The following is a 26,474-nucleotide window of genomic DNA, read 5'->3' on the forward strand; positions in this document are numbered from 1 at the left end:
GGAAGCCAGAAGTGCAGAGGGAGGAAGCCATGGTGCAAACTGGCCCAACACCACAGCTGTGGGCTACCTGAGGCTCCCACCCACTGGGGCCCAGGCCCCACTGTCTCCTCCACCTGTACAAGAGGGACGTGAGACTCAGCGTGGTAAGGCTTGCACAGGAGGCAGCAGGGAAGGGAGGAGGGGCCGCCCAGGATCACAGCTGCCCCAGACAACCTCTGGTTTCCAGCAAACACCCTGGGCCAGCTCCTGCTCCCTGGAGGGTTCAACCCAGCCTTCGGAGCTCCTGGCAAGAGCTTTGGCTGTACCCAGCCACTCTACATTGTGGGTACACCCAGCTCAGTTTGCCCAGAGACCACAGTAAGCCCCCTAGGTGAGGAAGGGGGTCAGTGGCCACCTCTTACGTTATAACCTCTTATCAACATCGTGATCACCAGTATCAAAAATGGGAGGTGGATTGGGTGTAATCATGCCTGCTGTAATCCCAACACTTGGCAAGGCTGAGGCGCGAGGACTGCTTGAGCACAGGAGTTCAAGTAGCCTGGGTCACAAACTGAGAACTTCTCTCTTAAAAAAACAAAAACTAGGCCAGGCATGGTGGCTCACGCCTGTAATCCCAGCACTCTGGGAGGCAGAGGTGGGATCACTTGAGGTCAGGAGTTTGAAAGCAGTCTGGCCAACAATGGCAAGACCCTGTCTCTGATAAAAATACAAAATTAGCTGGGTGTGGTAGCAGGTGCCTGTAATCCTAGCTACTCAGGAGGCTGAGGCATGAGAATTGCCTGAACTTGGGAGGCAGAGGTTGCAGGGAGCTGAGATTGCGCCACTCCACTACAGCCTGGGAGACAGAGTGAAATTCCATCTCAAAAAAAAAAAATAACTCCCCCCGCCCCCAAAAAACCCACAAAGTAGCTTGGCGTGGTGGCACGTGCCTGTAGTCCCAGCTACTAGGGAGGCTGAAGCAGGAGGATTGCTCGAGCCTAGGAGGTTAAAGCTGCAGCGAGCCATGGCGGCGCCACTGCGCTCCTGCCTGGGCTACAGAGCGAGACCCGTGTGCTGGCCTCAGTGAGCCTCAGAGAACAGTCCTCTCCCCAGCTCCTCATTCTCCTGGGGAGGGAGCAAGAGCAGGGGCTGCAGCTGGAACCCAGGCATCCTATTACCCTGCAACCCCAAGAGGGCCCCCATCACCTGGCTCTGAGAACAGGAGGAGCTGTGGCAGGGCAGTGGCAGCCGGGGGTGTAGGAGGGGAGGCGCATGCCCACCCTTTCATCTCCATGGCAATGTTTCCTGTGCAGGGCAGGGTGGCTCCAGGAGCAGCCTGGCTCCTTGCTGGGGTGAGGGGACCTGCTTCAATAGTAAGATTCCTCCACTCACCCACTTGCCTACTCTGAGGCTCACCACCCCCCACAGGCCTGTCTGATGCACCGGGGTGTTCAGAGGGCTTGACCCAGGGCCCCTTTCTACTCAGAGAAGGATCCTGAGGCCGTGACACTCATTTGGAGCTGCCACACCTGGAACAGCCTGGGCTCCAGAGGCTCACCCAGCCCCAGCCAGGGCAGTGGTGCAGGGAAGAGGTTGTGGGGGGCTTGGGGGTTCTGCAATCAGATGGGCGAGTCTGCCTCTGCCACCCTGAGGTGGGACCCTGGAGAAGCCACAGAACCATCCAACACTCGGGGTCTACACATCCAAGGAAGTCGAATGTGCCAAGTGCCTGGCATGTAACAAATGGTCACATGCGCAATCTAAGAATCAAGCAGGGGCATGAGCAAGAGGAGCCACCCCAGGGTCCCCTGCTGCAAGCTCACGCCTGAGGCTGGCTCCAACAAGGCAGTGGAGAAGGACTCCCTGGCCCACTCCAGGCTCTGGGACAGCACCGGGGCTCAGGTGGGGTGGGACCCACAGAAGATACAGGTTGAATGGAGGGCAGGCGGCCCCGTTCCCTGACCCCCAGCCACAGCCCACTAGTCAGGAAGGAGGATCGCTGGAGAAGGCGGTCCCAGAAGGCCTTTCCCTCAAGCCGGCCCGGCCCCTCGGCTCACACCGGCCCTGGCTGCCAGCAGCGGTTTTCCTAATAGAAGCCAGGTGTGGGCCAGATGCCCTGGGCGGAAGTTGGGGGCAGGGCCACACGGAGAGCGGCATTCCAGGCCTGCTGCCCCCGCACCAGGGCCCGAGCACAGGCCCCAGCCAGCAGCTGGAAGGGGTGGGAGCCACCCACGCTCTTCCCAGGTCTCCTTGCCCCAAAGCCCTACTCTCCAGAACCAGATCCCCTCCTCTCTCTTCAAGGAACTGGGAGCCCCTTGGACAGCAGCCATTCTATCCCCACCTCGGCGTCAGTCACCACCCCCAGCCCTGCTGAAAGAGGAGAGAGGAAGAAGGCTGAAGAGAGGGGGCAGAGGAGGGGAGAAGAGGAAGAATCGCGTGGGCCCAGGAAGCTGGCTCAGTGCTGTGCCCGGTAGGTCAGATAGCAGCATAGGTGCCCTGGCAGTGCCCTAGGCTCTGGGGAGGAGAGTGCAACCTGAGAAAGTGCAGGGAGGCCGGGGGAGCCTCCGTGGCACCTTCAAGCTGAGCCTGGGTCTTGCTTTCTGGGCAAACCCTCGGAGGTCAAAGAAAACTACCAAGTGAGGAGACCGCCTACACCCACACTGCCTTGAGACACAGATGCCCACCATCTACCAGGCCCAGGTCCCACATGACAAAGAAGTCAACCAGCCTCGCCAGCAAGTATGACCAGAGTGTGGCCAAAGCCAGTGTGCCCGCTAGTTCCACTGGTTAAACAGGTGTCCTCTCGGCTGGACAGAAGTGGAACTGACTGGACCGTTTGTGCTAAAAAGCTGCAATCTTTGATGTGACTGGGTTTCTCTCCTGAGTGTGCATGTGTAGTGGGCTCTGGGGCTCTGGGCTACCGCTAGTGTGGTTTGGGCTGGTGGTTTACCCTTGACCCTGGGTGGGGAAAAAGTCCTAGAAATGGGGAGGGGGTGTCTGTGATAGGCCTAGGTCTTTGCTGAGGAGCTCCTCCCTTGAGCTGAAAGGACCCTAAATTTTACCTTCCTCAGGAAAGAAGCCTCCTCAGCTTCTAGAAAGTTCTTTTTAGAAATGTAAATCCACTCATCAAACTTCCTGCTTAAAACTCTCTAATGGCCTCCCACAGCCCAGATGACCGCAGGCCTGTATCTCCCAGCGCCCCGGACGCGGACTCTGGGGATGAGCCCGTCTTCCACCAGGTTGTCTGTGCCTGCCCTCTTGGTATTACTCAGGTCTCCGCTCCCCAGCCAGTTGCTCAGCGAAGCACTAAACCAGCCCAGCAAGAGAAGCCCCGAGCAACCAACACAGGATAGGGCCTTGCCTAGCACAGGAAATGTTCATGAAGCCAGGCACAGGGCCCTGTCCCGGGGTAGTTGCTCCTGTCTACAAGGTCTCTGTAGGGTAAATGAACAGCGCCCTAGACTGAATGCCCAGGCCTGAACTAGGTCCCAGCTTCCCTACTCAGAACTGAAATGGCCACGCACACTATGTGCACAGACACAAACCAAAACACACTCAGGCCTTGCACCTTTGGCAGGTCCCACCCAGGGTCTCCCTGCAGAGGGCAGGGGCTGTTTCTTTTTGGCTCCTCTGCGGCTGGTCTCTGCTGACCGTGCGAGGGTGAAGGTCTCAAAGGAGGGAAGGAAGTGGGAATCTCAGATCACTGCCTGAAACCACAGGATGGCCTCCACCAAGAGCCTGGGGGCAGCTTAGCTCTGCCCACCCTGTGATCAAAGCCAGGCCCTCCCAGGACCCAGAAAACACTTCCCAGGAAGAACTCCCAGCAGTGACGGCCCACCTCCCGGGGACCCCTGGTGCTGCGGAACATGTCTGCTGGAAGCCCAGGCCTGCCCCTGCCTCTACCTGCTAGAACCACTGGGTCCTCAGTCTGAGCAGAGGCCTCAACCCACCCCAGCTGCCGATACAACTCACCTGAGAGGCCTGCGGTTTTGCTCTGGGGTCAAAGATCCGCAGCTGCTTGTCCTAGAAAAGCAGAGAGGAAGAAACGACTTGAAATTAGGGCCAGAGGGCTCCTGGGGGCCAGCCCATCCCCCACCTCCCAATCCCCAGCCCTGAGCACCCCATCCCTAGCACACAAGCCTGGCATCACACACCAGGGGCTGGAGGGTCCCTGGGGTCAGCCTATCCCCACACCTCGGCTCTGAGCAGACCATCTCCAGTACACAGGGCTGGCATTACACCAGGGCATCCTTCCTCAGCCCAGTGGCGAGCACACCCAGTCCCCCAGAAAAGCAAGCTCAGTGAGTGTTCACCTTCCTGAGACCTACTGCACACCAGGCATACCAGACACTTGACCTCTCCTCGTCTTCCAACTACCCTATGAGGTGGTGCTATCACCACCATGACCCCTCAAAGACAGACAAACAGAGGTCCAGAACCAAACTCTAGGCTGTGAGCACCACACACGCTCAGCCCTGTGCTAGCCCCGGTATGCAGGGGCTCATACAACGACCTCATTTCTGCACTCACAGAATTTAGCACCTAACCAGGAAGATGAGGTCCTCCTAATCATCCATTCAGCACAGTTACTGATTCAGATTGTCCAAAGGGAAGATGAAAAAAGATGAAAAACAGAAAAAAAGGACTGAAATAAAACACCCATGCTTTGTACAGAAGTTTCTTTCTGTGGAACAATCTCTGTGTATGTCCATGCACACGTGTGTGTATATGTGTGCATGCACACAAACATGCACGCATAAAGAACCAGGGCAGGGCCAGGTGCAGTGGCTCATGCCTGTAATCCCAGCACTTTGGGAGGCTGAGGCGGGTGGATCACCTGAGGTCAGGAGTTCACGACCAGACTGGTAAACATGGTGAAATCTTGTCTCTACTAAAATGCAGAAAAAAAAAAAAAAAGAACCAGGGCAGAATCTGTATCCACTGACTATTTAAAGGCTGGGCCAGGCCGGGCGCGGTGGCTCAAGCCTGTAATCCCAGCACTTTGGGAGGCCGAGGTGGGTGGATCACGAGGTCAAGAGATCGAGACCATCCTGGTCAACATGGTGAAACCCCGTCTCTACTAATACAAAAAATTAGCTGGGCACGGTGGCGCGTGCCTGTAATCCCAGCTACTCAGGAGGCTGAGGCAGGAGAATTGCCTGAACCCAGGAGGCGGAGGTTGCGGTGAGCCGAGATCGCGCCATTGCACTCCAGCCTGGGTATCAAGAGCGAAACTCCGTCTCAAAAAAAAAAAAAAAAAAAAAAAAAAAAAGGCTGGGCCATAATAATTTTTTTCTTTTCTTTTTTTGAGACAGAGTCTTGCTGTGTCGCCCAGGCTGAAGTGCACTGGTGAGATCTTGGTTCACTGTAACCTCTGCCTCACTGGTTCAAACAATTCTCCTAAGTCTCCCAAGTAGCTAGGACTATAAGCTCACGCCACCATGTCTGGCTAATTTTTTTTTTATTTTTAGTAGAGGCGGGGCTTTTGGCTGAGGTCTTGAACTCCTAACCTCATGCTCCACCTGCTTTGGCCTCCCAAACTGCTAGGATTACAGGTGTGAGCCACTCATTGTGCCCAGCCTCTTTTTTTTTTTTTCTTTTTTGAGACAGAGTTTCTCTCTGTCACCCAGGCTGGAGTGCAGTGGTGCAGTCACGGCTCACTGCAACCTCCACCTCCCGGGTTGAAGAGATTCTCCTGCCTTAGCCTTTTGAGAAACTGGGATTACAGGAACCCGCCGCCAAGCCCGGCTAATGTTTTGCATTTTTAGTAGAGTTGAGGTTTTGTCATGTTGGGTAGGCTGGTCTTGAACTCCTGATCTCAGGTGATCTGTCTGCCTTGGCCTCCCAAAGAAGTGCTGGGATTACAGGCGTGAGCTACCACACTGGCCTTTTTTTTTTTCTTTTGAGACAGAGTCTCGCTGTGTTGCCCGAGCTAAAGTGCAGTGGTACATTCACAGCTCACTGCAAAAACTACCTCCTGGACTCAAGTAATCATCCCCCCTCAGCTTCTGTTGTAGAGATGAGGTCTCACTATGTTGACCAGGCTGGTTTTGAACTCCTGGCCTTAAGCAATCCTTCTGCCTCAGCCTCCCAAAGTGCTAGCATTATAGGTGTGAGCCACCACACCTGGTTTAAATATACGTTTTAAAAATATGGCCAGGCACGATGGCTCAAGCCTGTAATCTCAGCAGTTTGGGAGGCCGAGGTGGGCAGATCACGAGGTCAAGAGATCGAGACCATCCTGGCCAACATGGTGAAACCCCGTCTCTACTAAAAATACAAAAAATTAGTTGGACATGGTAGCGTGCACCTGTAGTTCCAGCTACTAGGGAGGCTGAGGCAGGAGAATTGCTTGAACCCAGGAGGCAGAGGTTGCAGTGAGCCGAGATTGTGCCACCGCACTCCAGCCTGGTGCCTGGCAACAGAGTGAGACTCTGTCTCAAAAAAAAAAATACACACACACACACACACACACACACACACACACACACACACAGACATATATAAATGGCCAAAAAGAGTTAAGAAAAGATGTTCAATAAAATGCCTGTTATATTTTTAAAAATAGCAACATGGGCCAGGTGCGGTGGCTCATACCTGTAATCCCAGCACTCTGTGAGCCCGAGGCAGGCGGATCACCTGAGGTCAGGAGTTCAAGACCAGCCTGGCCAATGTGGTGAAATCCCATCTCTACTAAAAATACAAAAATTAACCAGGTGTGCTGGCGCACGGGAATGAGTCCCAACTACACGGGAGGCTGAGGCACGAAAATCACTTGAACTGGGGAGGCAGAGATTGCAGTGAGCTGAGATGGTGCCACTGCACTCCAGCAATGCAAATAATAAAAATAATAATAATAACGTATCATGATTGGTTCATCAATTGTAACAATGCACCACACTCATATAAGATGTTTAACATAGTCACTGGGGAAGAAAGTAAGGATACAGAAAATCCTTCTACTACTTGCTCACTTTTTCTGTGAACTTAAAGACTAGAAAATAGTCTATCAATTAAAATCACATAAAACAAAACGAAGGGAAAAACCAAGTGAATTCCTGCTGTGCGTGCAGCCCCTCCCTGGGAGATGGGTAGCCTCTCCCCTACTACCAAGCTTGAGGTTAAGTCCTGGACTCAGGGGCCTGAAGGTTGTCATGGGAAACCACAGGGAAGAACTTAGACCTGGTCGGCGAAGGACAAACAGAGCTTGTGCTGGGAAGGAAGAGGCATTCGAAGAAAGTAGAATACCATGAGCAAAGAGGTGGAGAAAGGAGCTTGCTGTTATGTGGCATTGGGGGAGGACAGGCCAGATGAGGAGGCAGATGGTGGGAAACAAGGGGGCTATGGGCACACGCATGGCTAGTAGAGGCAGGGGCCTGTCTGGAGAGGGCCTCAAAAGCCAGGTCTCCCTGGTCTCCCTCTGCAGAGGCCCAGTTTTATGCCACTCCTGGCAAAGCCCTGCCAGCTGCAGTTTATCAAGCACCTGCTACACGCCAGGCAGGTAACAGGCATAGTCCAGGGACTGGCTGTTAACATCCCACTACTCTGCAGCCTCGGGTTCAGAGGGCTGTTGAGAGACAGACAGATCAGACAGATGAAGACAGTGAGAGGAAGAGGGACAGAGAGGAGGAAGAGACAGAAGACAAGAGACCAGAGAGGACAGCGAGGGATGAGACAGGACAGAGATGGACAGGAACAGAGGACAATGACAGAGCAGGCCAGAGACAGCAACTAGAAATCAAGGACAGAGAGACGGGACAGCAAGAGACAGGCAGGACATGAGGGACAGCAAGAGACGGAGGCTTGCCGGGCGCAGTGGTTCATGCCTGCAATCCCAGCACTTAGGGAGGCCGAGGCGGATGGATCACGAGGTCAGGAGTTCAAGACCAGTGTGACCAACACAGAGAAACCCCGTCTCTACTAAAAATACAAAATTAGCTGGACATGGTGGCACATGCCCATAATACCAGCTACTCAGGAGGCTAAGACAGGAGAATTGCTTGAAACCAGGAGGCGGAGGTTGCAGTGAGCTGAGAAAACATCATTGCACTCCAGCCTGGGCAAAAGGAGCGAAACTGTCTCAAAAAAAAAAAAAAAGGCAGAAGGTCTCAGGAGATGAAAGGCAGAACATGATAACTGGCAGCCAGGGCTGCTCCTGCCCCACAGAGCTGCAGAGACTGGAGGCCTGTGTCCAGACGACAACACCACCGCTGACCAGCTATGACGTGGGCAAGCCCCAAGCCCCTGTTTTTTTTTTTTTTTTTTTTTTTTTTTGAGACAAGAGTCTCACTCTGTCACCCAGCCAGGCTGGAGTACAGTGGCGCAATCTCGGCTCACCACAACCTCCGCCTCCTGGGTTCAAGCCGTTGTCCTGTCTCAGCCTCCTGAGTAGCTAGGATTACAGGCGCCTGCCACTACACCCGGCTAATATTTTGTATTTTTAGTAGAGACTGGGTTTCACTGTATAAACCAGGATGGTCTCAATCTCCTGACCTCGTGATCTGCCTGCCTCGGCCTCCGAAAGTGCTGGGATTACAGGCGTGAGCCACCATGCCGGGCTTTTTTTTTTTTTTTTTTTTGAGATAGGGACTTGCTCTGTTGCCCAGGCTAGAGTCCAGTGGTCCAATCCGAGCTCAATGCAGCCTCGAACCCCTGGGCTTAAGCAATCCTCCTGCCTCAGCCTTCAAGTATCTGGGACCACAGACGCGTGCCACCATGCCTGGTTATTTTTTTCTTTTTTTCTTTCTTTTTTTTTTTATTTTTTATTTGCAGAGATGGGATTTCACCATGTTGTCCAGGCTGGTCTTGAACTCCTGGGCTGAAATGATCCTCCCACGTTGGCCTCCAAAAGTGCTGGGATTACAGGCATAAGCCTGGCCACCCGCCCAGCCCTGTGAATGGTGAGGATGGGGCAGCACCGCCCCTGGGCAGGGTTGGGGACTGGGGCTAAGGGTAGAACACACAATGCACATTCCATGTGGGCAGCTGGACCACCAGGTGCAGGATCTTAACACGGGGTCCAAACCAGGGTTCAGAGTGCACACTGAGGCCACTCTGGCGCAGTGGGGAGGGACTGGACTGCAGAGACCACGTCCTCCCTGGCTTACCAGGCTCGACCAAGCAGGGAGCAGGGGTACAGCAGGCCGGGCTGGGTCATCCGTGAGGAGGGCGCGCCCCCTAGCGGCCACCTGCCCCTTCTCTCCCAGCCCTGGAGACACCTTTACCCAGTGGGAAGAGGTGGGAGGGAGCAGGAGCCACCTTCAGTGGTCCTGGGAGGCAGACCTGCTTCATCCACACAGCGGCGGGACAGGAGTGGGAACCAGAAGCAGGGAGGTTTCCCTGCCAGAAGGGAGATGGAGTGGGAGTGGGGGCGCATTCTGGTGGGAAGCCCCATAACCAGGCCCACATCCCCATCACCATCAGACAGCCCACGGCATGAGCAGCTCCAGTGCATAAACCGAAAATCATGTGCCCAGTCACTGCAAAGAGGGGGTCAGGCTCCCTCCTGCTGTGGGGTGGGCCCATCCATCAGCGTCAGCCACAGCTCAGGACAAGCCCTTGCCCTCTGCACACCCACGGGCATCACCAGCTGCCCTATAGTCATAGGCTGCCCCCGACTCCTGGCTCCATAACGCCAGGGTTTCTGGTATAGGATGCCCCCACCAGGATGTACCCCTTTTATAGCAAAAGAAGGGGGCAGCAGAGCCGGGGATGAAGCACCCATTGGCCCTAGCCTGTGCTGACAGATGCAGCTTGGAGGCGATGCTGCATCCCCACAGGTGGAATTCCTAGGTCCAGGAACCAGGGGAAGTAGAGAGTTGTTCTACTAAGCATCACTCCCATGACCCACCTGGGAAATGTGTGCTTCTCGTCTCTGCAACTTTAAGCTCTGGGTCTAGTGGGGGAAACTTGTCTACTGGTGAAGCAGTATGAGCTCCTCTGTGCTATGACTCCTGACTCTTCCTGGCAAGACACTAGCAAGCAAGGAGAAGAGTGGCCAAGCTGGTGAACCACAGGGCTGCTCACTGTCCTTCCCTGTACAACTGTGATGGTAAATGGGGCTTGGACTCCCAGGAGCGGGGCCTGGACCACCACACCAGTGACAGAATGGTAGAGAGAGTTTGCCACCATCCCAAGGCAGCCATCCCTGAGTCCTGCTGAGACTGCCCAGGCCATCCCCTCTGCCTGGGACGCCTGTCTCCTCCTTCTCAGCCAGGGCTCATCCCTCAAGGACCTGCCTCAAGCTCACTCTGCCTGGGAGGCCATCCCAGCATGGTTAGGCTGGAGCACGCATACCAGATCTCCTCCAGCAGAGGCTACCCCGGAGGCCTTATTGATGCCCAGAGCTCAGGCCAGTGTCTGGGACCCTCTGCTCAATGAATACCGCAAAAGAAAAACTGATCAAGACTGGGAGAGGCAGCTTCCACAAAAGGAGAATACAGAAGAGAAAGCTGGACTAGGGTCCGTCCAAGTATGCAGAGCCCTCAGGTGGGACACTCAGGTCTGGTCCACCTCCCCGCCCTGCCAGCTCCTGTCGTGCTCCATTCCCACGCCTCTCAGCCTGTCTTCACTTGTCTTCAGGCCCAGCACACCTCCAGAAGGGCGCTGATGGGTGCCCTCGTCCCCAGTGACCCCGACAAGTCTTCAGAGACCCTTCATGGTGCCCAGGGCCACCTACCTGGGGAAGCCCTCTGGCCCTGGTCTCAGGCCCCAGCCAGGTCCTGGCTTTCCTCCTCCCATCTCTTCCCCTCAGGAGGCTCTTCTCATCCCCTCCTGGGGCAGCAGTACACAGTCAGCAAATCGAACAAACTTGACCTTTTCACCTGCAGCCCTGACTCTGCTCAGAGCCACGCTGGGCCCAGACTCCACTGACACCTCTAGGTACCACCGGCAGCTCAACAAGGCTGCAGCCAGCCCGGAGCAGCTCTGCTCAGAACATTCACACCAGGTGCCCCTCTATCTAGCACCCCCTCCCTGCCGCAGTGCATCCCAGTCCCAGTGATGGGCCTCTCCTCCTGCCTCAGGACAGCCACACCTCTCGCCCAACTCTTCTCCAACATTTGGCTTCCTCCTCCCAAAGGTGTCTCACCACCGGCCACATGTCCCTGGCCTGTCCAACCAGTTCAAAGCACCATGTCCCTCTTGCAGGGCCCGGGTAACAGGTCCTCTTGTCTGTAACTGTCTTTGACGGAAGTTGCCTCCCTAGCAGCTGGGGCCAAGTCCAGCACCTGTGTGCAGACACCACTTAACTAGAGTCTCACGGAAAGGCTGGCGGTTCAGATAGAACAGACAGGTGGCCAGGGGAGGCTGGCTGAGAGTCGGGATGTTAGGGTGCAAACCAGGGACTAGCATGGGCTCTGACAGGGGCCCAGGTGGGGTGGGGGCTTCCAGATGCAGGTGAGTGGGGGTGTGAGGGGCAGCTGGGGAGCAGGGCACACAGATGCCCATCCTGACCTCAGTGCTCCGCTGTCCCCTAAACAGCAAGCCAGGAAGGCCCAGCCCAGGAGACCTGCACAGAGCCCCATAGGGGCTCCCCGCCCACCTGCTCACCTTGCACACCGTGCCCACGAGGGCTCCGTCCCGGCTCCAGAGGGCGCTCTGCACCAGGTCCCCATGGGCTGCCAGCTCTGCAAAGCAGCAGCAAAGGTCAGGCCCCGGGCAGTGAGGGCACCAGGAAGTGAGTGGGGCGGGCCCTGCTGGGGGCAACTCCTACAGCAAAGGCAGCAGCTAAGAGGGTCCCTATCAACCAAGGGGGCAGGGGCAGCAGCTCCTCCCACACAGGCTTCCCCTGCACCACAGGCTGCTTCCTTCACCCCACCTCTGTGCAGCTATACATCACTCAACTACCTTCCGAGGCTCCCTGCTCCCCAGCTGTCTCTCTCATCCCTCCCAGGCTCACTTCCAACACAGGCTCCACTCCACAGGGTCATTCCCACCTTATGCCTCTGCTCCTGCCATCTATACTCTCCCCCGCTAGTGTGAGGTCTTAAAATACGTCTCTACATCCTCTGCAGCTCCTCCTATTCCAGGTTGAACTGTACTCTAAAAAGATGGTGAAATCCTAACCCCCACTACTTTTTGGAGTCTCACTCTGTTACCCAGGCTGGAGTGTACTGGCGTGATGTCAGCTCACTGCAATCTCTGCCTCCCAGGATTCCAGCAATTCTCCTGCCTCAGCCTCCTGAGTAGCTGGGATTACAGGTGCCTGACACCATGCCTGACTAATTTTTGTATTTTTAGTAGAGACGGCGTTTCGCCATGTTGGCCAGGCTGGTCTCGATCTTTTGACCTCATGATCCACCAGCCTCAGCCTCCCAAAGTGCTGGGATTATGGGCATGAGCCACCATACCCGGCCAACGGTTTGTTTTCAAAACCAAAAGCTATTTCAAGAAATAACAGTGTGGGGGCTAGGCATGGTGGCTCATGCCTGTAATCCCGGCACTTTGGGAGGCCAAGGCAGGTGGACTACTCGAGGCCAGGAATTTGAGATCAGCCTGGGTAACACAGTCAGATCTCATTTCTGGGGGGTAAAAAACAAGAAGGCCGGGTGCAGTGGCTCACGCCTGTATTCCCAGCACTTTGAGAGACCAAGGTAGGTGGATTGCCTGAGCTCAGGAGTTCGAGATCAGCCTAGCCAACATGGAGAAACCTCGTTTCGACTAAAATATCCCCCCCTCAAAAAATTAGCTTGGCATGGTGGCATGCACCTGTAGTCCCAGTTACTCTGGAGGCTGAGGCATGAGAATCGCTTAAATCTAGGAGGCAGAGGTTGCAGTGAGCTGAGATCATGCCACTGCACTCCACCCTGGGTGACAGAATGAGACTCTGTCTAATAATAATAATAATAATAATAATTTTAAAAATAATAGTCCAGGCACAGTGCCTGGGATTATAAAAGTGCGCCTGTAATCCCAGCACTTTGGGAAGCTGAGGTGGCTGGATCATGAGGTCAGGAGTTCGAGACCAGCCTGGCCAACATAGTGAAACACCGTCTCTACTAAAAATACAAAAAATTAGCCCTGCATGATGGTGGGCACCTGTAATCCCAGCGATTCGGGAGGCTGAGGGAGGAGAATTGCCTGAACCCGGGAGGCAGAGGTTGCAGGGAGCCAAGATCATGCCATTGCACTCCAGTCTGGGCAACAGTGCGAGACTCTACCCAAAAAAAAAATAATACTAAAGGCTGGGTGCAGTGGCTCACGCTTGTTATCCCAACACTTTGGGAGGCCAAGGCAGGTGGATCACAAGGTCAGGAGATCAAGACCATCCTGGCTAACACAGTGAAACCCGTCTCAAAAATAAATAATAGTAATAATAATGGCAGTGTGGGTCACGTCTGTAGTATCAGCACTTGGAGAGGCTGAGGCAGGAGTATTGTTTGAGCTCAGTAGTTCAAGGCCAGCTAGCATAGGCAACATAGCAAGACTCCATGTCAAAAAAATCAAAATAAAAGTGTAAGAAAGTTGTTATTCATCTGTTCTCCTGTTCCCACTGGACAGAGTACCCTCTACTGCGGTCAGCTACTATTCTTTACTTCACTCAGAATCCATATTAACTTAGTTCCATATTTTCCTCCTTAGGTTTATTCTGTTAATTCAGGGATTAATATCTTTCAATACAGCATAAATATGTAACATTTGGAAAACCCTGTGTTAACAAAAAAGACTGGTGAGCTTTTGATGGGATTATGTGTTGTATCTTTTTACATTATTATGTAGAAAATTGTCATCTTGGCCGGGCGCGGTGGCTCACACCTGTAATCCCAGCACTTTGGGAGGCCGAGGCGGGTGGATCACAAGGTCAAGAGATCGAGACCATCCTGGTCAACATGGTGAAACCCCGTTTCTACTAAAAATACAAAAAATTAGCTGGGCATGGTGGCACGTGCCTGTAATCCCAGTTACTCAGGAGGCTGAGGCAGGAGAATTGCCTGAACCCGGAAGGCGGAGGTTGCAGTGAGCCGAGATCGCGCCATTGCACACCAGCCTGGGTAACAAGAGCGAAACTCCGTCTCAAAAAAAAAAAAAAAAAAAAAAAAAGAAAATTGTCATCTTAACGTGTCAGCTAGTAGACATAACTGAGACAGTGAATGTAGTCTATTCCATGAATTTTTATGTAATTACCTTGTCGAAAATCCGTAGTTTTTAGTGTACATGTGTTTAACGCCTTTTGTCAAGTTTTTCCTTAAGTATTTGATATTTTTTATGCTATTTCGATTCTAATTGCTTATAATTAGAATACAGAAAATTGATTTTTGTGTTAAAAAAAGTTGTTATTCTACTCAGGAGGCTAAGGCAGGAGAATTGCCTGAACCCAGGAGGCAGAGGTTGCGGTGAGCTGAGATCGCGCCATTGCACTCCAGCCTGGGTAACAAGAGCAAAACTCCGTCTCCAAAAAAAAAAAAAAGTTATTATTAATTATTATTATATTATTATTATTATTTTGAGATGGAAATTTGCTGTTGTTGCCCAGGCTGGAGTGCAATGGCGCGATCTGGGCTCATTGCAACCCCCACTTCCCAGGGTCAAGTGATTCTCCTGCTTCAGTCTTCCGAGTAGTTGGGATTACAGTAAACTGCCACCACACCCGGCTAATTATTTGCATATTTAGTAGAGATGGGGTTTCACCATGTGGGCCAGGCTGGTCTCGAACTCCTGATCTCAGGTGATCCACCCACTCTGGTCTTTCAAAGTGCTAGGATTACAGGCGTGAGCCACTGCACCCAGTCGAAAGTTATTTTTTGTTTGTTTTTGAGACAGAGTCTCACTGTCACCCAGGTTGGAGTGCAGTGGAGCACTCTGAACTCACTGCAACCTCCACATCCCAGGTTTAAGTGATTCTCCTATCTCAGCCTCCCAAGTAGCTGGGACTACAGGCGCACACCACCACGCCTGGCTAATTTTGTATTTTTAGCAGAGATGGGGTTTTGTCATTGTTGGCCAGGCTGGTCTCGAACTCCTGACCTCAAGTTATCTGCCCACTTTGGCCTCCCAAAGTGCTGGGATCACAGGCGTGAGCCACTGCATCTGGCTATTATTATTTTTTGAGAGTGCATCTTGCTGTGTCACCCAGGCTAGAGGGCAGTGGTGTGATCATAGCTCACTGCAGCTTTTACCTCCTGGGTTCAAGTAATCCTCCCACCTCAGCCTCTCAAGTAGGTGGGACTACAGGCACATGCCATCATGCCTGGCTAATTTTTTAATTTTTTGTAGAGATTGGGTCTCACTATGTTGCCCAGTCTGTCTCAAGATCTTGAGCTCACGAGATCCTCCCATCCAGGCCTCCCAAAGTGCTAGTATTAGAGGTGTGAGCCACAGTGCCTGTTGAGTAAGTTATTTTTTTAAATGGGAAAAAAACAACAGCTACAAGGATGAAAGTGATGGCTATGGAGAGTGGAGAGAGATGGGGTATTTATTACAACCCCAGAGAATGTGAAGACTCTTATACTATTTAAGTATGAAACTTTGACACCTGCTTTTAAATTTATGTTACTAAACATGCCAACAAAGAAACAAAATGCTGTCCAGAGCAGGGCTGCCCTGGGAAGGGTGGCCTGTACCTGTCAGGGGCTGCTGATTGGCCACGTCCCAGACCTTCACAGTGGTTCCTGATGCGCTCACCAGAACGCCGTCTGAGGTGGGGTGGAACTGCAGCACCTCCACTGGGAGCTCCTCGGGGCCCAGCACCACCCCAGGGGCCGAGGGCAGGGTCTGGCTGGGCCCTGGTAGTCGCCAAAGTTTTACCTGCAGGAAAGACCGAGTCCATGAGCCCAGGGTTGGGGGCCTTGCTGCCTCGAGTCGGCTGCCATGACCCCAGTGAGGTCCCGTGTTGGAACCAGGCTACTCCAGGAGACCACACCCTTGGCCTGTCGGTGAGGGGAGTGCCCAACTGCCTCAGCTTGCTTGGGCCAGGTGCATACCCCACATCCCAGAAAGGAGGGAGGGAATCTCAGCACCTAAGGCAAGGTCTGAGGCTGCAGGAAGACGAGAGAATTCGGGCAGGGGCACTGCTGTCTCCAGCAGCCTCCCTGCCTGCTGTCCTCAGGCTCTAGGTCAAGAGGTAGGGCTCCAGGCAAGCCCTTGGGAGCCAGTGTGGCGCCAGCAACTCAGACCAGTCTGGGAGCGGGGAGGTGTGGGACTGGGAGGAAGCAGAGTCCTGTGGGGGTGGGGGTGGGACTCAGAAGGCCCTGGACCACAGGCTGGGACCTGGAGTAGCTCTTCTAACTGGCTCCACTCACCGTCCTGTCGGCGGAGCCCGTGGCCAGGAGGAAGTCATCAAAGGGCGAGAAGTCCAAGTCGGTGACCAGGTCTGTGGGAAAGGAATGGCTGAACCCACCAGAACGTCTTGCTTCCAACCCAGTGTGATTCCCCCCAAGGCCAGGAAGCAAAGCCCCAGGCTTCTGAGGTGACACCTTGTGCCCACACAGAAGCGGGCTGCAAGTCTACAAGGCCCCTCCGTACACCATGGGGGCAAATGCCAGAGGCCCCTCCTGTGACACATGTCCCTGAGGCTCTACTGACCCAGGGTGGCCAACGGCTCTGGTATCAGGAGGTTGGCAGGAAATGTGCAGGAAGCCCCTTGGGTCATGAGGCACCTGCAGAAATGCAGCCACCTAGCCCGACCCCTCCTAGGGCAGCACAGCCCGCTGTTCCTTCAGTCGTGGAAGGTCCCCAGGAGTCACCTAACAAATTGCTTCTCAGTTAAGGAAGCTGGAATTGACTTGAGTACTTTGCAACCAAAGAACCTGAGTGTGATGGCTCATGCCTATAATCCCAATACTTTGGGAAGCCAAGGCAGGCGGATCACTTGGGCTCAAAAGTTCAAGACCAGCTTGGGCATCATGGTGAAATCCCAACTCTTTCTTTTTTTGGAGATGGAGTTTCACTCTTGTTACCCAGGCTGGAGTGCAATGGCACGATCTCGGCTCACCGCAACCTCCGTCTCCTGGGTTCAAGCAATTCTCCTGCCTCAGCCTCCCGAGTAGCTGGGACTACAGGCGTACACCACCATGCCCAGCTAATTTTTTTGTATTTTTTAGTAGAGACAGGGTTTCACCTTGTTGACCAGGATGGTCTCGATCTCTTGACGTCGTGATCCACCCGCCTTGGCCTCCCAAAGTTCTGGGATTATAGGTGTGAGCCACTGTGCCTGGCCCGAAACCCCAACTCTTAAAAAAACATAAAAATTAGCTGGGTATGGTGGCGGGTACCTGCTACTTAGGAGGCTGAAGTCGGAGAACTGCTTGAATTCAGAAGGCAGAAGTTGCAGTAAGGGGAGATCACACCACCGCACTCCAGCCTGGGTGACAGAGCCAGACCTTGTCTCAAAAAATAAACGGCCGGGCACGGTGGCTAATGCCTGTAATCCCAGCACTTTGAGGGGCTGAGGCGGGCTGATCATGAGGTCAGGAGTTCAAGACCAGACCGGCCAACATGGTGAAACCCCGTCTCTAGTAAAAAGATACAAAAATTACCTGGGGCATCGTGGCTTGTGCCTGTAATCCCAGCTACTTGGGAGGCTGAGGTAGGAGAACTGCTTGAACTGGGACCCAGGAGGCAGAGGTTGCAGTGAGCCAAGATCGCACCACTGCACTCCAGCCTGGGCTACAGAGTGAGACTCCATCTCAGAAAAATAATAATAATAATAATAATAATAAATAAATAAGAACTTGAATGGCTCAGCTCCAGAGGTGGGGAGGAGTAGGTGGGGTGCACAGAGTGAGCCAGACCCCAGAGGAAAATGCAGTGGGTGATTGGGGAGGTAGAGACTAGGCATGAAGGATGGCAAAGGTTGAGGGTGTGAACAGGATGGGAGGCGTCACCACAGCTGGGAGCACAGTGACCAGCCCCTGCTAGCTGCCTTCCTCCCAGCCAGAGCAGACAGGAAAAAGACAGGACAGACATGGACAGGCACACCTTGGGATAGCCTTGGCCTGCCTACTGGCTGGCAGAACCACAACAGTCCTGGGCCTAAAGCCACAGAACCCTTGCTGCCCTCACTCTGGGGTGTCCTTGCTGGGTGCAGCAGGGCAAAGTAGGTCCCTAGGCAGGTGTAGCAGCTGGCACAGGCGGGCTGGTATCTGAGGCAGGAATGAGATGTGATGATGTAATCAGGTAATCTGAGTGCCCAGTGTGTGCTGGCACCGCAGGTGCCCAGGGCTTGACACGAATAGACCTCACCAAATCCTCACAAGGATGCAGCAGGTGGCATTGTGGCAGCATTCCCCACCGGAGGATGAGGACACCAAAACCCAGAGAGGGTAACTGCCCTGATCACACAGCTAAGAGACAAGGCTGGCTTCAGAACCTGTGCTACTCAGCCTGACATGATGCTACCTTTCCTCACTAGAGCAGGCCCCCAGCTGCCACCCCACAGTCTGGACACCAGAAAAGTGTCCAGAAGTTGCTCACCCTCTGCCCCCGTGGCCACTGGGCTGAAGGGCAAGAGTGGCCCTGAGCTGAGAGGCTGAAGGGGTCCCTGAAGGCAGGGCAGCAGCCAGAGCCTCACCTGCCCGTTTCTCCCCACACTGGCACCTACGAGGCAGGAAGGCACCTGGTACCTCTAGGGCAGGTTCCGAGGAGGCTGGAGCTCAGTTTTCCATGAGAAGCTTCCTGGCAGGGCTGCTTTTGCAGGCGAGGCTCTGATCAGTTGCAGGCACAATAAGGCTATGGACTTGCCCACAGGACAGTAGTCCAGTTTCTATCTAGAAAGCCCTAGTAGCAGGGGGCTCACCACCTTGCAAACATCATCAACTTGGGATGGCTCCCTCATGGGTAAAAAGCATCAAAAAATCAAACATGAAGCCAGGCACATTGGCTCATGCCTGTAATCCCAGCACTTTGGGAAGCCAAGGCAGGAGAATCACTTGAGGCTAGGAGTTCAAGAACAGCCAGGGCAACACAGCAAGACCTCATCTCCACAAAAAGTAAAAAAATCAGCCGGGCATGGTGGTGTGTGCCTACAGTCCTAGCTACTAGAGAGGAAATCAAACCCAAATATGGGCTCCTACAGACCTGGGTTCTGATTATGGCCCCGCCAGAACAATTGGTAAGTTCCTCACCTTGCGGGAGTCTCAGTTTTCTTAGTTATAAAATGAGTTATTGTTTTAAAATCTACTTCAAAGAGATTTGAGATTAGATGAGAACACAGACTTGTTATACAAGCTGCAACACAGATGGATCTCTAAAACATGCTACGTGAAAGATGCCAGATTCAAAAGACCGTGTATCGTGTGATTCCGTTTACATGAGATGCGCAGGAGAGGCCACTTGATAGAGCAGAGGTCAGTAAATATCTCCTGCAAAGGGCAAGGTAGTAAATATTCTAGGATTTCAGGGCTCAACAGTCTCGGTCACGACTCAACTCTGCAGTTGTTGCAAGAAAGCAGCCACAGACTATACATCAATGAATGGGTGTGGCAGTGTTCCAATAAAACTATTTACAAAAACAGGCAGTCAGCTGGATCTGACCGTGACAGTGGTTTGCAGACCTCTGCTACAGAGGCAGGAAGCAGATCAGATGTTGCCTGAGGCTGTGGTAACTGAGGTGGAAACAGATTAACTGCAAAGGGGCACACGGGATCTTCTGGGAATGATGGAAATGTTCTAAAATTGGATGGCAGTGCGCATGACTTGGTAACTTTAATAAGAATTATCAGGCTCTTTACTTAAAACAGGTAATCTAACCAGCCTCAACACTTTGGGAGGCCAAGGCAGGAGGATAGCTCGAGGCCAGGAGTTCAAGACCAGCCGGGGCAATACAGCAAGACCCCATTTTACAAAAAATTTTTTAAAATTAGCTGAAGGGGTGGTGGCATACACCTGTGGTCCTGACAACTTGGGAGGCTGAGGTGAGAGGATTGCTTGAGCCCAGGAGGTCAAGGCTGCAGTGAGCCATGATCATGCCACTGCATTCCAGCCTGAGTGACAGAGCAAGACCCTGTCACAAAAACAAAAACAAACAAAAAACAAGTAATATTGGTTGGGCATGGTGGCTCACACCTGTAATGCCAGCACTTTGGGAGGCTGACTTGGGAGGACTGCTTGAACCCAGGAATTTAAGACCAGCCTGGACAACAGAGCAAGACCTTGTCTCTACACACTTTTTAAAAGTTTTTTAAAAAAGTTTAGATGAGGCCGGGCACAGTGGCTCAGGCCTGTAATCCTAGCACTTTGGGAGGCCAAGGGGGGTGGACTGCCTGAGCTCAGGAGTTTGAGACCAGCCTGGGCAACATGGCAAAACCCCATCTTAAAAAAAAAAAAAGTTTAGACGAGAAAACTGAACTAAAGTACTTAGTACAGAGAGCACTCTCCATAAATCTTTACTGTTGTTAATAACTACCATCATTATCATCATCAGAACCCCTCTACGGCCCTGCACACCCAGCCTGAGGACCAGGCATCAACTGCCCTCCCTCACCCGAAGGCCTCCCAACAAGCAGATGAGAATACAGGCCAGAAAGACTGGGCCCGTGGCCACCGCGGCTGGACAGGGAGAGGCGACGCCAGCTGGGCCGCTCTGCCTCCATCTGAGGAGAGCAAACTGTTCCCTCAAGGCAGGCCGGCTGCCAGGCAGGCTGCTGGGTGCCCCCAGAAGCAGCTGCAGCAGACAAAAGGTCTCTTTGTGAGGGCCCATCTCCACCCCTGCAGCCCAGCACAGCCGCCTCCTGAGCGGCTGGGCTGGGGAGGATGCCTCGTGGACTGGGGCCTCCAGGAGATGCAGGGCTCAGAGCCATCCAGTGAGGAGTCCTTGGCAGGGACAGGGAGCTAGCATAAGCCTGGAGCCTAGGAGTGGCCACTGCACACTCCACTCCGCCCAGTTCACAAGTGGAGCGCACAGCTTCCCTCCTCTCTGCCCAGGCCAGAATTCTACACCAGGATGAAGCCTTCTGAGCCCCACTGTCCCTCAGAGAATGCACAGACAGGGAGACATGAGGGACCTGGCAAGCCATGGGGTGGTGGGACCAGATGAGGATGAATTTCTGGCCCTGGGGAGGGAGGTACAAGTACCAGGCTTCACCCACTAGACAGGCACCCACTCACCTGAATGGCAGCCCAGGTGGGCCACGCATCGCTTGTCCTCTCCTTGGCCTTGCAGAGGCACAATGCCCAGTACACCTGTTAAACAAACACAGGGGCTCTGACTTCAGGCCCCAGAGGACCACCAACCTCCCTGCCCAGGGCTCCCAGAGGAGACGAGACCCAGCAGCTCAGCCTCAGACCTTCCCAGAGCCTCCACCAATCACAAGATCACATCCTCTGCATAGTGATGCCCCACAGGTAGGTTCTGGACCCATGCATGAACCATTCATGCCTCAGATGGATACAGAAGACGTTAGGCAAGAGGTCCTCTCTTTTTCACACGGGTCGTACAAAAGGGCTTGGAGCTTTTGTATGGGGCTTATGGCTACCATTTGCCACTTTTCCCATCTTTACCTGAGAAAGAAGACAACACCCAAGATGGCAGAGTTGAGAGATCCAGAGAGGTCAGGGCCGACATACATGTGATCCTTTGGGTACCAATCTGCCTGAAACCCCTGACCTCTTAGTTAGGCTGAAACGTTATCTATTTTTTTGCTTAAGCCAGCTTGAGGTCTGAGTTACCAGTGGCAATCAAGACAGTGCCAACCAACAAGTGGGCTTTTCAAAGCTTTGCATTCCTAGCCATCCAGGGCCCACAGATGAGGAGCAGGGAGCACAGGGGACAGCTGGAAATACAAGTGTCAGTCCCCTCCCAGTCCTCCCGGCCATGTTCTTACATGTGGTTTCTACACACACATGCCCTAATCAAAAGCAGATTACTGCATGTTTACCAGTTTATGGGGGTCTAAGGCCTGACACGGGGTTCACCTCTGAGCCCCCAAAGGCTGTTCTGTTCCAAGTCTCCAACCACACTAAGCCTGCCCCTGCTCCCCACCCCATCTACGGTGACGATGACCAAATAGGTGAGCAAATTTCCACACTCATGGCTACCCCCACCTGGACAGTCGGAGTTGAATGCAATCAAGCTGCAGCTTGATTTGATGTGGTTTCTGCATGAAGGGGTGGTTCCTGCTCGAATGTTGCTGATCCAGGCCTGAAAATCAAGAGTAAAGAAGTAAGTGGTGAGATCCAGGGCTCCACCTCCTCACATGCCTAAAGCAAGAGGTGGGGGATAATCCAGGGAACTCTAGCTCAAAGCTGCACCAATTGAGATGCATTCCTTTATTTACTTATTTTCTTTTTGAGACAGAGTCTCACTCTGTCACCCAGGCTGGAGTGTAGTGGTACGATCTCAGATCACTGCAACCTCTGGCTCCTGAGCCACCACACTCAGCCGTGATATATTCCTTCAGATCAAACTCTGTCCCCACTCACGAATTCCCTTAGAAAAAGCAAAATGTACACTGGACACGGTGGCTCACGCCTGTACTCCCAGCACTTTGAGAGGCCAAGGTGGATGGACCACGAGGTCAGAAGTTCAAGACCAGCATGACCAATATGGTGAAACCCCATCTCTACTAAAAATATAAAAGTTAGCCAGGCGTGGTAGTACACACTTGTAATCCTAGCTACTCGGGAGGCTGAGACAGGAGAATCGCTTGAACCCGGGAGGCAGATTGCAGTGAGCCGAGATCGTGCTACTGCGCTCCAGCCTGGGCAATAGAACAAGACTCCATCACAAAAAATAAATAAATAAAAAGAAAGAAAGAAAGAAAACACAAAATGTGGGCCGGGCGCGGTGGCTCACACATGTAATCCCAGCACTTTGGGAGGCCAAGGCAGGCACATCACCCTGAAGTCAAGAGTTTGAGACCAGCCTGGCCAGCATGGCAAAACCCCATCTCTACTAAAACACAAAAATTAGCCGGGCATGGTGGCGGGCACCTATAATCCCAGCTACTGGGGAGGTTGAGGCAGGAAAATCATTTGAACCAGGGAGGCAGAAGTTGTAGTGAGCCGAGATGACGCAACTGCACTCCGGCCTGGGCAACCGAGTGAGACTCAAGTTTCAAAAACAAACAAACAAAAAAAAGGAAAATGTAAAATGTGGACAGGCCTCCTCCAAGTACCAGGAGAAAAACACCCAAGCTCAGAGAGGGGAACAGTCAAGGCCTGGCATCATCAGGATACGCCTCTCCACAAAGTCTCCTAAGTGAGTGAAAGGCACACATCCCCACCCAAGGGGAGGCAAAGGAGCACTTTTCTGAAACTAAGATCTGCAAGGTACACATATTTTCTCTGTTGTCATCAAAGCGCCATTCAGCATTCCTTCCTACCCTCAATGACAGAACACCCACGTTTCTCAATCCACCCACCCGTAGCACCCCGGAAACCATCTCCACCACCTGAAGTTTCTAGATCAACGTTCACCTGCTATGGTTAGAGCGTCAGTTCCACCCTATTATTTCTTCCTCCTGATTCGTGTTTACTGTATAAACACAGTGACTGGAAATATCTCTGAAAAGAACAGATCACCTATTCTCCCACCTCCCCAACATAAACTGTTTTAAGTTATCCCTACAGTCTGGGGTTCCATACCTATCTGTTTATGTTGCTGGACTGAGGCCCACCCAGGAGCAGGAACCAGGGCCCCTCGAGTATTCTCCAGACTCCTCCAAGCAGTACTTAACCACACTCAGAGTCACTGACTGTCTTGATGCAAACATGGGTACTTCCTCCTAACTTTTTTTTCTTTTTTTGATACAGAGTCTCACTCTGTTGCTGAGAATGGTGTGTACTGGCAGGATCTCGGCTCACTTCAACCTCTTGTTCCTGGGCTCAAGTGATCCTCCAACCTCAGCCTCCGAAGCAGCTGGTACCACAGGAGTGAGCCACCATGCCTAATTTTTTTTTGTAACTTGTTGTACAGAGGGGTTTTGCCATGTTGCCCAGGCTGGTCTTGAACTCCTCAGCTCAAAGCAATCAACCCACCCCAGCCTCCCAAGTACTGGGCTTACCATAAGCCACGGTATCCGGCCCCTCCCCGTAACTTTTCAATGGCTCTCCACTGCATTCAGAGTAAAACCCCACTTCTTCCAGTGGCCCTGGGATTCTGCAGGACCACTCTAGACTAATTTGTCCATGCTGCTCCAGCCACTCTGCTCCATCCACTGTGACTCACTTTCCATTCCTCCACAGGCTCTTTCTCAATTCTCACCCTTCTGGCTTCAGCTGAAATGCCACCTACTCCAGGGAGCCTTTCCTGACCACCCTACTGAGATTAGCCCACTCCATTCTCCATCCCAGCCCCTCAGGTGTGTTCTTCAATGTCCTTATGAAAACCTGCAATGCAGCCGGGCGCGGTGGCTCACGCCTGTAATCCCAGCACTTTGGGAGGCCGAGGCGGGTGGATCACGAGGTCAAAAGATCGAGACCATCCTGGTCAACATGGTGAAACCCTGTCTCTACTAAAAATACAAAAAATTAGCTGGGCATGGTGGCGCGTGCCTGTAATCCCAGCTACTCAGGAGGCTGAGGCAGAAGAATTGCCTGAACCCAGGAGGCAGAGGTTACGGTGAGCCGAGATCGCGCCATTGCACTCCAGCCTGGGTAACAAGAGCGAAACTCCGTCTCAAAAAAAAAAAAAAAGAAAAGAAAAAAGAAAACCTGCAATGCTCTGCTTGCTGTCTCTCTGATGAGGCTACAAGTGCCACAGGGAAAGGAAAATGCCATTGTGTTCACTGCGATGTCTCCAGCAGCTCAGTAAAGCATAAAGCAGGAGCAGAGGCAATATTGTCCAGATGACAAAAAACGGAGCCTCTACCCAGACTGCCCTGACTTGCTCTGGTTCCCTAATGGAGTCACTTGAGGTCAATTCCTAGGCCCAATTATCGGAGGACACTCCCAGGCCTTCCAAATAACACCGAAAGCGGCAGGGCAGAGCAGGGCTGACATCGTCTCTAAAGCACACCCCTCATCAGTCCTGCCCTTCTGGGGGTCCGAAGTGTCTCCCGGCAACTGGCTCGGCAATTCTGTGGGGCTCCACCTGCTCAGGCTTCCCCAGGCCCTACTCAGCCGCGGCAGCATCACTGAGATAAGGGAAGAGGTTGCGCCAGCAGCGAAAGGAGGAAGCGCCGGCGGAAACCCGAGGGAGGGGCGCGTGCTGCCGACGCGCTCGCCGGGGCCAGGGGAGAGAAAGGCGTTTCCTCACAGTCCAGCCAGGGGCAGGGGCGACCCGGGGTGGCAGGGAGGAGGAGACAAGCGCCGGCAGCGCCCCGAGCCGCGGCTGCCGGCGAGGCCGACCGGAAGCTGGGAAGGCAGGCGGCCTTGCAGATCTGGGCGCCGACCAGGAGGGCTGCGCCGCCTCGGGGGTCCCAAGGAGAGGTGGGCGAGGCGGGCAGACCGCTGGGGTCACCGAGCGCCAGAGCGAGTCACTGGAGCGCCGGACTCTGCCCTCCGGCGGCAACGAAACGGCCCAGAGGCCGGGTCCCGGGGGCCTGAAGGAGGTTCCCCAGGGTTGGAGGACTCAAGGGGTCCAGGCGGCCCTGGCGGGTCCCCTTGCGGCGTCCTGGCAGGGGGAGGGGCAGCTAGCCAGGGCCGTAGGCGAGAGCGCGCTGTCCGCGGGCTGGACTTACTTCACGACGGGGCGGCCGAGCCTCCGTGTGCCGGAACTTGGACACCTTGAAGCGGTTCATGGCGACGGCGACGGCGGCGGACGCGGCTTCGAGGACCCGGGGCGTCGACTCTCAGGTGCACGCCGAACAACTGCGACTCCCGCTGCCTCGGCCCCACCCGGGGCCCGGCAATGCGGCCACGCCTCCGGCACGCCCTCTGCCAATCGCAGCCGCCTCCGGCCCGCTAGGCCACGCCCCCGGCCTCTCCTTTCTCGCGCGCACCGCCAGCCCCGCCTCCCGGCCGATCGCGGCTCGGCAGCCCCGCGAGGCAATGCTCTGATGTTGAGGGGACGGACAGGCGCGGGTGGGAGGTCACGTGGGGCGCAGCTGTCCGCCCACGGCCCCTGCGGTGCTTGCTCGCGTGGGGTCTAGGCTGTAGCAATCGCGATTTTGTGTGCAGGATTTGCTGTGGAGTCTTTGCGGTGTGCCTAGCACGCCTTCCAGCACTATCTACCTCTTCCCGCAGAAAGGGGTGAAATTAACAAGCTCCATTTGAGAGACAGGAAACGCCAGGCTCAAAGAGAGTGTAAGCCGTTAGTCCCCAGGTCACACCAATGGTAAGAGGCAGAGCGGGAACAGGGGCCCAAATCCAAAGCAAATCCCTGTCCTCCGTGCCTACTCAAAAGCCTCTGCATCCGGCCAGGTGTGGTGGCTCATGTCTGTAACCCCATACTTTGGGAGGCTGAGGCAGGAGAATACCTTCAGCCCAAGAGGTAGAGGTTGCAGTGATCTGTGATCGTGCCATTGCACTGAGGCCTGGGGGACAGAAATTGACTCTGTCTCTAAAAATAATTATAACTTTTAATTTGTATGTATGTATGTATGTATTTGACATGGAGTTCACCTTTATCAGCCAGGCTGGAGTGCAGTGGTGCAATCTCGGCTCACTGCGACCTCTGC

At 53.8% G+C, this 26,474-nt stretch overlaps 1 protein-coding gene across 1 annotated transcript in view; it reads right to left on the reverse strand.

Moving 5' to 3' along the window:
* CORO7 (coronin 7) overlaps window positions 1–25,673 on the reverse strand; it is a 61,652-nt gene extending 35,979 nt beyond the window's left edge. Inside the window, exons 1-7 of the mRNA XM_064362405.1 lie at window positions 25,536–25,673; window positions 21,958–22,054; window positions 21,022–21,096; window positions 16,218–16,288; window positions 15,540–15,723; window positions 11,530–11,606; window positions 3,952–4,002 (exon numbers count right to left, since the gene is read on the reverse strand). Of these exons, the coding sequence (XP_064218475.1) occupies window positions 3,952–4,002; window positions 11,530–11,606; window positions 15,540–15,723; window positions 16,218–16,288; window positions 21,022–21,096; window positions 21,958–22,054; window positions 25,536–25,595 (615 nt within the window). The 5' untranslated portion in view covers window positions 25,596–25,673. The remainder of the gene's footprint in view (window positions 1–3,951; window positions 4,003–11,529; window positions 11,607–15,539; window positions 15,724–16,217; window positions 16,289–21,021; window positions 21,097–21,957; window positions 22,055–25,535) is intronic.
* Window positions 25,674–26,474: the final 801 nt, after the last annotated feature.

The sequence above is a fragment of the Aotus nancymaae genome, unplaced genomic scaffold, assembly GCF_030222135.1.
Source record: "Aotus nancymaae isolate 86718 unplaced genomic scaffold, 86718_ANA_hifiasm-v0.15.2.pri h1tg000049l, whole genome shotgun sequence".
Lineage (NCBI taxonomy): Eukaryota > Metazoa > Chordata > Mammalia > Primates > Aotidae > Aotus > Aotus nancymaae.